Here is a 14,141-nt window from a genome sequence, read left to right as displayed (position 1 = left end):
GCCTCATGTGGCTCCCTGAAATATGTTTATCTCATGGCAATGACAAGAAACCCAAGGGGGCAAGTCCAACCTCACAAGCATATTTTAAGCCTTTGTTCACATCAATATCTCCTAACATCCCATTGGCCAAAGCAAGTGCTACAGTCCAACATCAATGGGGTGGATAAATCACAGGCATCTAGTTGAAAACTGCAAGGTCACATGGCAAAATGTGTGGATACAGAAAGGAGCAAGGAAAAGAACAAGGAAGGCACCACGAAGAAGCTAGGTCTACCTTTTCATTTGGTTACAGCCCATTTCTAATCCTCCAAATTACTCTTCTAGAGGGCACATCTCTTATCTGTCTTGCCTTCCTTAGCCACTCTGGTGGGTAAAACCTATTTGACCAAGAATCCTTCCTGTAGATAATGGAGAGATTGCAAGGGGAAAGAAAAGACAAATAAAGAGAAAAGACAGAATAGGAAAGAGAAAAGAACCACTCTGGTAGGATCCATTGTAAGGACAATTGAAAAGGCCAGGAACCCTGGAGGCAGTCTTGTTGCATTCTCTAAAGTAAGGAAAAGCAACATGGGATCGTGACTGGAGACTTCTGCAAGGTAACTGGCAAGCCAGGGCTGCCAGGCTGAGTTTTACTCAGATTTTAGTTTAGGGACATGTGATCCAGATGAAACAAGTCAGTCTTTACAGGGATTCTTTCTAGCAAGTGGCTTCCAAGGACAAGGTGAGCTCCCCCACCCCCCCCAAGAGAGCAGGAGTCAGGGGTATGTTCACCAGGTTATCCCTGGTGATTCCTATAGTGCCTAGTATATAGCTGGTGATCAATACATATTTTTTGAATATGTATTGAACTATTTAATAAGCAAATTTCCCCATTGAAGTTTTGGTAATGCTTTGACTTAGTTTATAAACACTGGGCCTGGAAAACCCTAGGGGCAGAGGTTAGAGAGAACAAATGCTTAAGAGAAAGGAAGATTTCTCTCTTTTTTTTCTTTGTTCATACACTGTTTCTTCTTTTTAAAAATCAGTTTCATTGAGATAAATTTTATTTTATTTTTATTTTTTTAAAATATTTTATTTATTTGACAGAGAGAGAGACAGCGAGAGAGGGAACACAAGCAGGGGGAGTAGGAGAGGGAGAAGCAGGCTTCTCACGGAGCAGGGAGCCCAATGCTGGGCTCGATCCCAGAACCCCGGGATCATGACCTGAGCCGAAGGCAGACGCTTAACGACTGAGCCACCCAGGCGCCCCAAGACAAATTTTATTTATGATAAAATGTAATCATTTTAGTTCTATGAGTTTTGACAAATGTGTACCTGCGTGGTATAGAACGTTTCCAACACTCCCCAAAGCTCCCTGGTGCCCCTTCTCTGTCAATCCCTGCCCATTCCTGGCCACAAGTGACTAATAACCTGCTTTCTGCCAATATAGGCTAGTTTGCCTATTCCAGAATTCCTCCAGTTGTTTGTTTACCCATTAAACCTGTTGATTGACATATGTAGTTTCCAGTTTGGGCTATGATGAAGAAATCCATGAACACTGTTACATAAGTCTGTGTGAACATACATTTTCATTTCTCTTGGGAAGTCCTGGGTTTTAGGATAAGTAAACGTTTGACTTTTTATAAGAAACTGCTCCAAAATGGCTTTACCATTTTATACTCTCTCCAGCAATGGATGAGAGTTCCAGTTGTTCTATATGCTCTCAAATACTGGTATTATCAATTTTAAATTTTACCTATTTTGATGGGAGTCCTCTCTTTTTTACGAAATGAGGAATGTTTGTTGAAAGAGGACATTCTTAGATTCATGTTACTAAACGAGCAAGTTTCTATCCATAAGACACCTCTCTCTCCTTTGTCTTTCCTCTCCCTCTGTCTGTCTGTCTCTCTCTCTCCCTCACACACACACACCACACTACGTGGAGAGGGGGCCTTCTGTCTCCATGGGAAACAAAACCATTGTTTCTCTTAGGATGGACTTTCTTTCAAAAGCACGACTTAACCGCATGCCCCTGCTTCAAGACCAGCGCGCTGCAAACTCTTAGGCGCCGCAAGGTTTCCCCAAAGAGCTCTCACGCCGCCTCTCAACTGCTCTCCTCTCTACCAATAAATAATAATTGTCTTTGCAAAGAGCTGGGTTGTGGCCGCGCTGGAGAGCTCCAGCTAGGGCCTGCCTCTCTGATCGCTCCCGACCTCTCCCTCTCCCCACCCAGTTTGGATGCGAAGACATTCCAGGCTCCGGCGCAAGTTCCCCGGAAAGCCCCAGGGAACGCGCGGCTCGCGGGCACCCCGGGCACCCCGGCAACCGGGGCATGGGGCATGCTCAGAGGGCGCGCGGGCGGCGCAGGCGTTGGCTGCAGTGGGGCCCAGGAGCCGGGAGGTGCCGCTGCGTCCCCGCTTCCCCGCGCCTGACCCAGCGCGCAAAGTTGGGCTGGAAGCCGCGGGGGGAAGGAGGGACCGAGCCAGCGAGGGTGGCGGGGAAGCGGGGCGGGAGGAGGAGGGAGGAGGGGAAGGAGCGGGTGGGGGGGGGGGCGCCGAGCGTGTGTCACTCGCGCTCTCCCTCTGTGTATAGAGGATGTGCTGAATGGTGCGCTTCGAGGCGGCGGCGGCGGAGGAGCAGTACCCGGCGGCAGCTGGCAGCCTCGGCAGCCCGGCTCGGCTTCCCTTCGCCCTCCGAGGCTCCGCAGCCACCGCGGGCGCCCGACCCCGCGTCCCTCCCGGGGCATGGCCCGGCGCCTGGCCCCCGCGCGCCCCGCCTGCTGAGCGGCGCCGGAGGAGGTGCGGAGGCCGGGAGGCCGGGGGAGGCCGGCGGGAGAACAGAGTCGAGCGCCTCGCGAGCCGAGAAAGGAGCCCGCGCCCCGCGCCCCGTCCCTGCCGCGCTCGCCCGGGCCGCCCGGAGCCCCGATGAGCCCAGATGGCCGGGGCTCAGCCCGGAGTGCACGCTTTGCAACTCAAGCCCGTGTGCGTGTCCGACAGCCTGAAGAAGGGCACCAAATTCGTCAAGTGGGATGATGTAAGTGGGGGGCGGCGGGCTGGGGGCCCCAGCGGGGACGCGGGGCACGGGGCCGGGCACGGGGCGGGCGGCGTGGGGGTGGGGCGAGGGGCGCGTTATGCAATGGGCGCCCCGGATCGGGCCGGGGCGGCCTCGGGGCGCGCGGGGTGGCCACTGCCCAGGCGGCTGGCGGAGAGCAGCGGCTTCGCGCGCGCTCCTGGGCTCCACGGGTTCAGGAGTTGCCATCCTTGCTCGGTCTGGCAGGCGCCCCCTGAGGGTCTTGTCTCTTTGGGGCCAGTGGAGCAGGAGGGGCAGGCTTTGCCAGGGACGGTCCTGAGAGTTTGGAAAGTGTGAAGTTGGGACCAGCTGGAGAGCGCTGGGGTGTGACCAAGACGCGCCCCTCTCCGCCCGCAGACGCACTCCCCCATAACCTCTTTTGCCCCCTCTCCAGAAGGAACAGCCTCGAAGTCCGAAACTGTTTAGTGACTGCTAACCGCCCTGGCGCTCTTATGGGAGCCCACGCGGCAGAGAACACAGCGGTCCAGCCGACAGGTGGTCGCTGATGCCAAACTTCAGCGCCTGGCTCGGGAGTGAGGGGCCTTGTGAAGGGCCGGTTAGGACACAACTGAGGAGGACTAGAGGGCAGAAGCGGGAGCCCCGAGGGGTCTAGGAATGCTCAGTGGGCCTGCGGGCAAATGAGGAGAGCTAGTTTTTTTGGGAACTGAGCTGGCTGGAGTCCTCAGCTCAAAACAGACCCGGCAAGGCATTCCCCCACCATTTATGTACGTCTTTTGCCAAGTGGGGCAGAGCTTAGCCCGGACCCAGATCTCCAGGATTTCACATGAGCCCTGGATCCCCGGACTTCAAGTGACACCCGCTCCCCACCATTGCCTTCAAACACTTTTATTAATAATCTTGCTGAAAACATGGGAATCTTCAGATGGAGGACATTATGGTATCAATTTATGTGTCCTGGGTGTCATTCAAAAGGTGTGATAAGAACAATCCACTGGGATCAACCTGAGCTGTCAGGATCTAGAGAAATTTAGGTCCAAATGAAGAAGACATCTCTTAAACAGGAGGAATTATCGGAGAATAAGGTGTTCTTCTTGCTGAAAAGATTTTCCACCTAGTAAATTATAGCCTGTTATCCTCCAGGGTATTTTTCTTTAATCTTCTTAAGCCATTTTCCAGTGTCTGAAAACAATTTAAATATTCCAGGTAGCAGATCCAATTACTTAGTTGAGTGAGTCTGTGTCTATATTTTGTCCATTTGGAAGTGTAAACGAAACTTGGAGTATGAGCCACAGCTTCCTTGAAAGCTAATGCTAATTATTAAATGCTGTAGGCAAGGATGTAAACCTACATCTTTTTACTGAGGACTTTACACTTCTCTTCTTCCATCCCACTGTAACGACCGGATGTTTTTGTAAATGGAGTAGAATCTAAACAATAAGTTCAGACACAGATTAAATGCTTTGTTTGTGTGAAAGGAAAACAACAACAACGAAAAAGAAAATGCAATTCAGCAATGAATAAAACAGTCTTGCCCATCTTGATGTCTCAAATAGAGAGGTGATGTGATGAGCAGGAGGGTAAGGGCGGAAAGAAGAGAGAGAGAGAAGGACTTTACAAGATATAAAAGAGTATTCCACCATAAGCTCTGGATTTATTCACAGTGATGATTTTAAACAATGGTCCAGAATGTCGTATTTGGAAGAAGATAAGCATCATCACTTTGAAAATGAGGCTCTTCTATGGAACACATTTTGATACATCCCGGTAGATGATTTTTATCATGTGCATTCATGGCATGTGTATTTCTTCCTTACCTGATAATGCCAGGCCCTATCCTAGCTCATGAGGTGGTGACGAATGTAGACAGAATCTCTGCTGTTATAGACCTTACATGATAGGTGAAGGAGACAGAAAATGACTGAGAACACTGATCATATAGACATGAGGAGTGATGCAATGAGAGTAATGGAGAGGCCACCAGTCAGACACTGCCTGAAGAAGGTGAGAAGCGCTCCTTCAGAGCACAGCAACAGTGAGTTTCCTGGGAAACCCTACAGGAAGGATGTAGGCACTAAAGAGCGGGAGCCTTGAGTATCTCAGATCTTCTATAGGGAAGAACCTAGACTGCACCCAGGAGTCATGTTATCAGGAATATGATGAACTCTCCTGCAAGTTCCTTGGCGGGCTGTCTCCATGGTGATCTTGAACGAAGAGGAGACCAGACTTTCTCAGGTCCCCTGTATTCTCCTCAGGTGGATACAGGTGACCTAAGTTCACATTTGAACCTGGGTTCCAGTTCATATTTGCCCTTCCCAAATCAAGCCAGTTTAGGTGATCTGGCTCATTATATTGCATCTTAGTGATACTTTGTGAGGAAGACAGAAGAGAACTAGATTTTGAGTCCAAAGGCTTGAGTTTACCTGCTGATTCTCTTGCCAGTCAGCTGTGTGACTTGAGGTTAATCACTTAACTTTTCTGAATCTTTGCTGCCTCTTGTGCAAGACTTTGAGAATGCTACTTTTTTTTTTTTTAACCTGTTTTACATATAGTGGTTGGGAGTAGCCAGTAGGATAAAGCGGCACTTCTCACACTTGGGCATGCATCAGAATCATCAGAGGGGGCTTGGCAACACTCAGATCGCTGGGTCCTACCCTCGGTTTCTGATTCAGAAGGCCTGAGAATCAGCAGTTCTCATAAGGTCTGAGTGCTGCTGAGGCTGCCAGTCTGGGGAACCACACTTGGAAATCACTGAGATATGGTTTGTGAAGTAACTTAAAAAGTATGATAGATAGCTCCCGTGATCTTGTCAGCCTGTGTCAGTTTTTGCTAGTTTGTGATTTTAATTTTATCTCTATGTTTGCCTGTTGAGAAATTCATCCAATTGTTATCTTTCTATCTAAGAGGTAGAAGGACCTCAATGACGGAATCATGGACAATCTTTTTAGATCTTATGGCATATTTTATGAAGTGTCTCTGATGTGTAGGCTGGCTTAATTCACATTCATACGTGTCTTTTGAATTTCCTTTATGCAATGAAAAATTTCCAACATTGTCGCCTGCTTCTAGTGGGACTGTTAGGAAGGGAAAGAGAAGCTAGAGGATTTTTGAGAGGTCTTCTTGTCTGTCTTTGAGCAGGGGAGACTGCTGTGTTTCTCCTTTTGGCTCTGACTTTGGGAAATACTTGCATCCCCCCTGCCCCAGGGGTGCATCCCCACCTGCTCGTCTAGAGGAAACGTAAGTGCTGGAAATAATTTTAAAATCTTTCAAATAACTGATCTCCCTTAAAAACTGTAGAACCCTGCTCTCTGGCCTTTAAGAAGAAAGATGGGCAAACTCAGAAAACAGATTCTCAATAGCCCATTAGAAAGCGTAATAATACATTTGAAAATGATGAGTGTGGGGCGATTTAAAGTTGAGAGATTATCTCTTGTTCCTTGAGTGGTTAAAACACCATAATCACCCATCCTGTTTTTCTGCCCACCATATGGAATGGAAGATGTCACCTAGCAGGTGCACTGCCCTGCATAATCTGGTGGCTCCTGCCTGCTTCATGGCTGTGGATGCTCTGAGGGTGGTAGTCAAAAGCTTTGATGTAGGCAGTAACCAATCACAACAGACAGTAGGTGGGCGATGGAGTGGGAACAGGGTCTCGGAGAACCCCCTCTTGCACCAGGACCAGGCACTGGCCTTTCTTTGGCCTGATCCTGAGGAGGGCTGGTGGTCCCCAGGGTCTGTGGGGTGCATAGAATTATTTCAATGTTTGAACAACTAGTAATAGCATGTATAGTCAGAACATCAAGGCCAGCGATCCAGGACTGACCTATCTTGGTGATCTGTTTTACCAATGGTATCAAAGGATGCGACTTTATCCTTGCTTTTACTTTGCATTTGTATATTCTGAGCCCCTGTAGTGGAGGGGGGTGGTGTAAAGGGCTGTGGGTGTTGTGGGAGAGTTCTGGCGAGATGGAGGGGGGTGGGGGTTCCTTTCTGCATCTGAGTTAGGGAGCTTGGGAGATTGTGAGTCTGGCCCCCCTCTCTCCGGTGGTTGGCCTTGCTCTGTACTGGAAAGTATGTGGAGGAAAAGAGAAAGGCTAGAAACCCTACAGTAGGCCCTCCCAGCCCCTGATTTGTGCCTGTGTAAGCTCCCAGGACCTTGTCTTCTTGTTCTGCAACCTCTAGGGCATGGAAGGCTTCTCATTTGTTTGTTCTTTCTTTTTTTTTTTTTTTTTTTTTTAAAGATTTTATTTATTTATCTGAGAGAGAGAGAGAATGAGAGACAGAGAGCATGAGAGGAAGGAGGGTCAGAGGAAGAAGCAGACTCCCCGCTGAGCAGGGAGCCCGATATGGGACTCGATCCCGGGACTCCAGGATCATAACCCGAGCCGAAGGCAGTCGCCCAACCAACTGAGCCACCCAGGCGCCCCTGTTTGTTCTTTCTTTTTCTCTACTCTTGCCCTCCAAATTCCAATCTCACTGTAAGTTACTTAATGCACCTCAACCTCAGGTTCCTCATCTTTGATATGAGGATTGTAATATTTCCTGCTGCACGGAACTGCTGTTAAGGTTAAGTGAGGGGAGGCACATGCATTGTTTCGCGTATTGCCCAACACACAGGAAACCCTTAATAAAACACAGTTTTAAAAATTATTGTCCCCCCAGTAGTTAGAGGGCCATGAATTTTGTCATAGTGGCCAGTGTATGTTAGATGACTCTTTTATTCTATAAGTGGGAAGATCCAGACCTTAAATGTGTTTTGTTGCCTTTAATGTGGGCTTTGATTTTGATATTTTATAATCAGAAAAAGAAAAAAAAAAAATCATATTTTTATCCTTTTTAAAAAAATTCAGGTGTTTCAGAGAAAATGAATCTATATAAAAAGCAGGACACATTTTCTTTAAAGCAAGTCAGTTTAAAAAGCATCCAAAAGCTTTATTTCTACTTAAATTCTTAAAATACATACATATATATATATATGGAAGGAGGAAGCAATTAAACGAAACTCTTGTAATTTAGTAAGAATATATATATATATATTTAAAATAAATATATATAAAAATAATCTCTGTACATTCTGTCTCGCAAGCAGTCTAACTCAAAAGTTGTAATTGTGACTGGCTAAGTTGTTTGAGGAGAAGGCTGAGGAAGCTCAAAGGTTCGGATTTGCATTAATACCCCATGGATTTGAAACAAGTAGCATCCTCCTCCCTCTCCACCACTCCTCCCCCCCACAAACAAAATCTCTGCAGTTAAAACAGGTAATGGGGAAGATGCAGTATACTACCCAGCATCATACACAAAAGCTTAGTTAGAATATTTGCATTATGTAGAATCTGCAGTTACAGATTCCCAAATGATGGCAGCAGAATGATGGATGACCTGGACAAGATTTATGAAGGGAGCAGAGGGGAAGGGTTCACAAGATGGGCATTCGGCAGCACTCACTTTGGAAAGGTTATGGGAAACGGAAAGAAACAGCTCTTGCTGGTAGGTGGTGGATCTGGTTGGGGCCCCCACAGAGCGAAAGGCAGATTGTAGACTGGAAACCTGACAGGGGCCCTCTAAAAGGCCACTTAAATATGCCCAGATATGTCCATTTTTGACATCCAAAGAGCTTTTGTGAATTTCTCACTGAGAGTAATTACTTTAAGTGTAAAAGTATTAACTTTTCCAAAAGCTAGTCAAATAAAGCTATTTTAAGCTTTTTATCAGAGTGTAACATGCATTGCAGTAAAAGACAAAAATCAGGAACAGCACTGATGGCCCCAGGTGCTCCCTTCCCCTCACTACACCTCCTCCCAGGGCTATCCATAATCTGACTTAGAACTCTGTAGATTTGTTTTGCCTGTTTTTGATCTTAAAAAAGCCCCTCTTTTTTAATTTCCAGTGAAAACAAAACAAACCCTCTTCAGCCTAAAGCATGTTTTTATTACTGCTGAATGAACCCTCTCGAACAGTAACAGCAAAAATGACTTACCTTCTGTTTAGATGACACTTGATTGGGTCCTTATCTGTCCTAAGGTGAAGTCTGGGGAGGGAAGCAGGTGTAAATGCCCCAAAGGAGGAAACAGTTTAACAAAACCCTAGTAATTTATAAGGCAATGTAATGTCCACAGGCTGTTATTGGCATAGGAAAGCCGACAAGCAGCATGCTGTTTGTGGGATATATTTTTCTCTTCTACATTTTCTCTCTTATCTTGCCTGACTTTGATATTCCTGCCTGTGGTGCATTAGGATAATTTGCTCTGGCTATTAGCATATCTTGAATACTTCCCTTGAAAGTTCAGCCTATCAATAAACAGCTTCAAATTATATTTACCTGCAATGATGTTTAAATGGGACAGGAACATTTTCCTTTTTTTTACGGTGAACTTGGGAACTTGGTAACCCGTGGTTAAATGTGTCTTTATCAGGATCGGTTCATGTTATCATGAACAAGGAGTGCCAGCAGAAAATGGAATGGGATTGATTTGAATTTTTGACTAATGCTATGGATCTCACCTAAATAACACATCCTTGGTGACTGAAAATGTTGGCTTTCCTGTTACCCAAGCTGATGTTAGGTTCATGCAGCCTTTTCAAATCATGTCATAAATTCCATCTGCTCAGGCAGATTTCATAATGCTTCCCTTTCCCCATCTATGTCATGTCTGATGCCCCAATCTAAGCCATGTACTCCTGTGTATCAGTAGGGAAAGGGACTGGAGACATATTTCTGAGCTCAGTTACACATGAGATTTTAAAGAAGCCATCAATTTCTGGGACAAGCTAACTGAAATATCATGTAAAGAGGGCTCGATTCTTTAAGAGTTCTGGTTCCCCTCTGATCGCTTTAAGTTCTGTTATTTGATTTTCTTATCTTCTTCACAGGTTAATTTCAATTTTTGGAAATTTTAACTTTAATTTGCATTCTGAAAAAAAAATGCTTGGGTCTGTGTCTTAATTGATGTTGACTAAATCTGTACATTTATCAAGAAACTAAATTATTGTAAATGGGGAAAGAGACTATTATATAAAATCAGAAAAAATAGTATTTTTTTTTTTTTTTTTTTTTTTTTAAGATTTTTTTTATTTATTTGACAGAGAAAGACACAGCGAGAGAGGGAACACAAGCAGGGAGTGGGAGAGGGAGAAGCAGACTCCCCGCCGAGCAGGGAGCCCGATGCGGGACTCGATCCCGGGACTCCAGGATCATGACCTGAGCCGAAGGCAGTCGCTTAACCAACTGAGCCACCCAGGCGCCCCAGAAAAAATAGTATTAAAACAGAACAAAAGCATCCCACATCTGTTTTTCATTTTAGGGGCTCTTTTAGTTCATGATATTTGCTTTATGTTTTGTTTCTTTTTATGACATTAAAGTTTTACAAAGCAGGGTCAGGGAAAATGGATTAGTTAGCAAAGAAAACACTTTTACCCGAACTCGTCACGATGGGTATCGGTCTATAACAGTGATACTTAAAAGATTAAGAGATTGGGGCGCCTGGGTGGCTCAGTTGGTTAAGCGACTGCCTTCGGCTCGGGTCATGATCCTGGAGTCCCTGGATCGAGTCCCGCATCGGGCTCCCTGCTCCGCGGGAAGCCTGCTTCTCCCTCTCCCACTCCCCCTGCTTGTGTTCCCTCTCTCGCTGTGTCTTTCTCTGTCAAATAAATAAATAAAATCTTTAAAAAAAAAAGATTAAGAGATTATTTTGCTGTTAAAAAGTCAAATTTTATTTGGAACTTGTTTATAAGTTAGGTAAGAGAAAGTTAATCTGATTCATTTTATAGAAGAGGCCATATGAACTCAAAAAGAGATGGAAGACCACAGAACAAGGCAGCAAATGAGCTAATAGATTTAAAAAAATGAAGGACCCTAAGCATGAAGCTTTCTCAGGTTTTCTGTCTCATGTATGGTTGAGTCTCATGTAGCATCAATTTTCACATCCTCTTAGTGGGACTTTTTAAAATGTAGAGTTTGGAAATCTAAAGCTACATTTACCAGACTCTCTGGAGGCATCTGATATTCTGGCTAAATTAAATTCCACCAGTATGAGATGCACTCATAGGAGATGGGGAGAGCGGAGGTGTGAGAAAAGCCACCTTTCTACATTCCTGGGCTTGTTTCCATAGATAAGTGAGATGCTGAAAGAAGAAACATTACCTTCTCTAATTGTTCTTCAGTGGCTTTTTTCCGGGGCCATGGGTCTAAAGAGGCAATGGCAAGAGGGTGCTCGCTGTTCTCAGGTTACTCTTCCTTTGTCTTCAACTAAGCTAGCGTGTTCTTGACTCCAGGAGTTCCTTCTGGATTTCTTACCTTTCTGAATGTGCTGGAGGAAATCAATAGCTCTCCTCAAGGGACAGTGCTGTGGTGTTCTGGGGTCATTCATGGAGGCCCAACCTGACGCCCCCTTCCCCAATCCTTGTGATTCTGTCAAATGCTTAATTGCTTATAATTAAATCCTTTTATGTTCAAAATTTCCAGAGAGATTTCTGTTTTCTTCACTAAGCCCTGCTTGATAGGTCTTTTATGGTTCTAGGATTTCATGATTTTCAGTCCTTACGTGCAATCACCATGTACATCCCATGTTTTCTCCTTCAATATTACATTTGAGTAACATGGAGTTTTGCTATAACGCTGCCTCTGGATTTCAATATCGAGAGTGAGTTCTAATAACAGGCGCTAATAAAGCCCTATTACTTATTTACATTCACTCCCATTCAGTCATCAAGACCACTTTGAATGGTAGGAAAAGGCAAGCGTTATTCCCATTTTACATAGAAGCAAACTGAGGCTAATGAGTTGTGACTTGTCCAAGGACATACAACTGGTTAGTTAAATTTAAAATTAAGTCTGGTTGGGCGCCTGGGTGGCTCAGATGGTTGAGCGTCTGCCTTCGGCTCGGGTCATGATCCCAGGGTCCTGGGATCGAGTCCCACATCGGGCTCCCGGCTCAGCGGGGAGCCTGCTTCTCCCTCTGACCCTCTCCCCTCTCATGCTGTTTCTCTCTCGCTCGCTCTCCAAAAAGTAAAATCTTTAAAAAAAAAAATAAAAATAAAATTAAGTCTGGTTACCTTCTGGGCTCTTTCCAGGCTACCGTGGTATCTCCAAACAGAATCCTTTTGGTAATAAAAGACTTTAAATAGAATCCAGATCAATACTAGTTGAAAAAAATTCTTCTCCAAAGAATCTCCCTGATTTTAGGATTCATACAAAGGGGGTTTAGATCCCTACATACTTACAACTTTTGGCTATTGTCTTCAAAAACAGTTATTCTTATGGTGTATATGCAAAGTCCATTTTTGTCTACATCGTGTTACATGGGAACATAGGAAAGCTTCATTGCTACTTTGAGGCATAGGGTATATTCTAGTCTACAAAGGTTCTGTATCAGTCATTCAATATAGACACGTGGTATATGTGGATATTCAGGAAGGGTGTTAAAACAAAGGCCATTTTCTCATTGCCTACCAAGTAAAGCTTTGTGTCTAGCAAGACTCATTACATGTGCTTCTCCACCTTTTTCTCTTCCCAACATACTTGCAAAATGTTGTCTTTTGTTGGTTTCCCATGAAGACGGGTCCTGTGGCTTCTTATGGAAATCATTGATCTTGGGAACCTTGGTAAGCATGAAGGAAATGTAGACGATGACCCTAAGCAGGATGCAGACTGGCTTGAATTTGAGGTAGTGTCAGTCGAGAGGCCAGCTCTAGATTACCAGTGCAGAAGGGTGCATACCAGGAGGTGGATACGCCTTGTCTGTATTATAACTGGACTAAGGCACCTGGAGGGCTATAGCTTTATGTTACTTATCTTCTTTCTTTCCCTAGGGCAGAGCATAGGCTTGGCACTCAGTAGGTGCTGAGGGAATATTTGTGGAATGAAGGAATTGTCTGGTGTGTGTCTGCACTGGGTTCACACAGGGGAGGCAGACCTGGAGGGTGGTCCGGTTCTGAAGAGACCTTCATGACATACTGCCCGTGACATTGGTTGGAAATCCCTGCCTTACATCCTTCCATTCTATCTGAAATCTCCCGGAGTCCTAAGGGACTCTGTGGCCTTCCTAGATAGGGTTTCTGGATGAGAGTTGGAGAAGCAAAATGTTTATTGTCAATACAGGGCTGACTGCGGTTACAGGACCGATTTCCTGTAAGGTATAAATATGGCTTAAGGTTGAGTGTGTACTCAATTGCAATTTAATATTGGTTGAAAATTATGATGCTCAATGTATTTGCATCCCATATTCTGAATGTTACCAGTGGCTTCTGTTTTCTGAAAAAGATGCTCGCACCCCTACCCAAGTATTGCTGTGAAAATTACCCTTAAAGCAGTTCAGACGCCTTAGGAGTGATAGAACAAAAGACTGATGGTTGTGAAAACATTCTCTTTATTATGCTAATGATTCACAAAGACTTCCTTCCTTCCCCACTCCTCCTTTAATTACTGGGGCCACCTACGTTCTCTTACCTTACCTCTGGTCCCCGGGAAAGCGTACTTCTCTAGGTTCTGGAGCCCAAGATTCCTGGTTTCTCTGGATCCTGACTTTATTATTATCTCCCCTTTGATAGTATCTGTTAAAGTTTTCCCTCCTCTGAAGCTCCTCCAAGAACATATCAATATGCCTTTTAGTCATAAAAATCCCAAGGTGGAATTCCGCACAATGTTCTCCAGCCTTCCTCCTGTAGTTACTGTCCCCTCCATCATTTTCCTGCCATGACTGAAGTGTTGCTTATACCCACCATCCCCCTTTCCTGACATCCCAGCTACTCCTTGTCAACCCCAACTGATACTTTCCAGAACCTGTCTTTGCTTCCTTGCTTCTTTACCTGCTGTAACTTTTCATCCACCCATGCAGTATTCATAATGAAAATATGGATTGATGCCTCTTAAAAGCTAGACATTTTGTTAGTGTGGTGAAGTTGTGATGATAAAATGTTTGGTTCCTGACCTTGGGGAATTTGTATTCTATTGGGGGAGATAGATGCTAAAGAAATAGAAGTATAGTTATTTCATTATAATGGTGGTAAGTGCTACAGAAAAAGGTATGGAAGTACGTGTGAGCAAAAGAAATGTGGAAGGGTCCCCTGGAGGCATTCTATTAATGGAAAGACCTGGGTTCTAAGTGGGACTTAGGCCATCAAGAGGAAGGGACAGTGTG

The 14,141-nt window shown here is 45.2% G+C and overlaps 1 protein-coding gene across 1 annotated transcript in view; it reads left to right on the top strand.

Annotated features, from left to right (window-relative positions):
• Positions 1 to 2,840: 2,840 nt before the first annotated feature.
• The window catches only part of PLCB1 (phospholipase C beta 1), a 679,194-nt gene continuing 667,893 nt past the window's right edge, over positions 2,841 to 14,141 (top strand). Inside the window, exon 1 of the mRNA XM_021688914.1 lies at positions 2,841 to 3,012. Within this exon, the coding sequence (XP_021544589.1) occupies positions 2,914 to 3,012 (99 nt within the window). The 5' untranslated portion in view covers positions 2,841 to 2,913. The remainder of the gene's footprint in view (positions 3,013 to 14,141) is intronic.

The sequence above is a fragment of the Neomonachus schauinslandi genome, chromosome 10 (assembly GCF_002201575.2).
Source record: "Neomonachus schauinslandi chromosome 10, ASM220157v2, whole genome shotgun sequence".
Classification (NCBI taxonomy): domain Eukaryota; kingdom Metazoa; phylum Chordata; class Mammalia; order Carnivora; family Phocidae; genus Neomonachus; species Neomonachus schauinslandi.
This window is presented reverse-complemented; position numbering and strand designations above follow the sequence as displayed.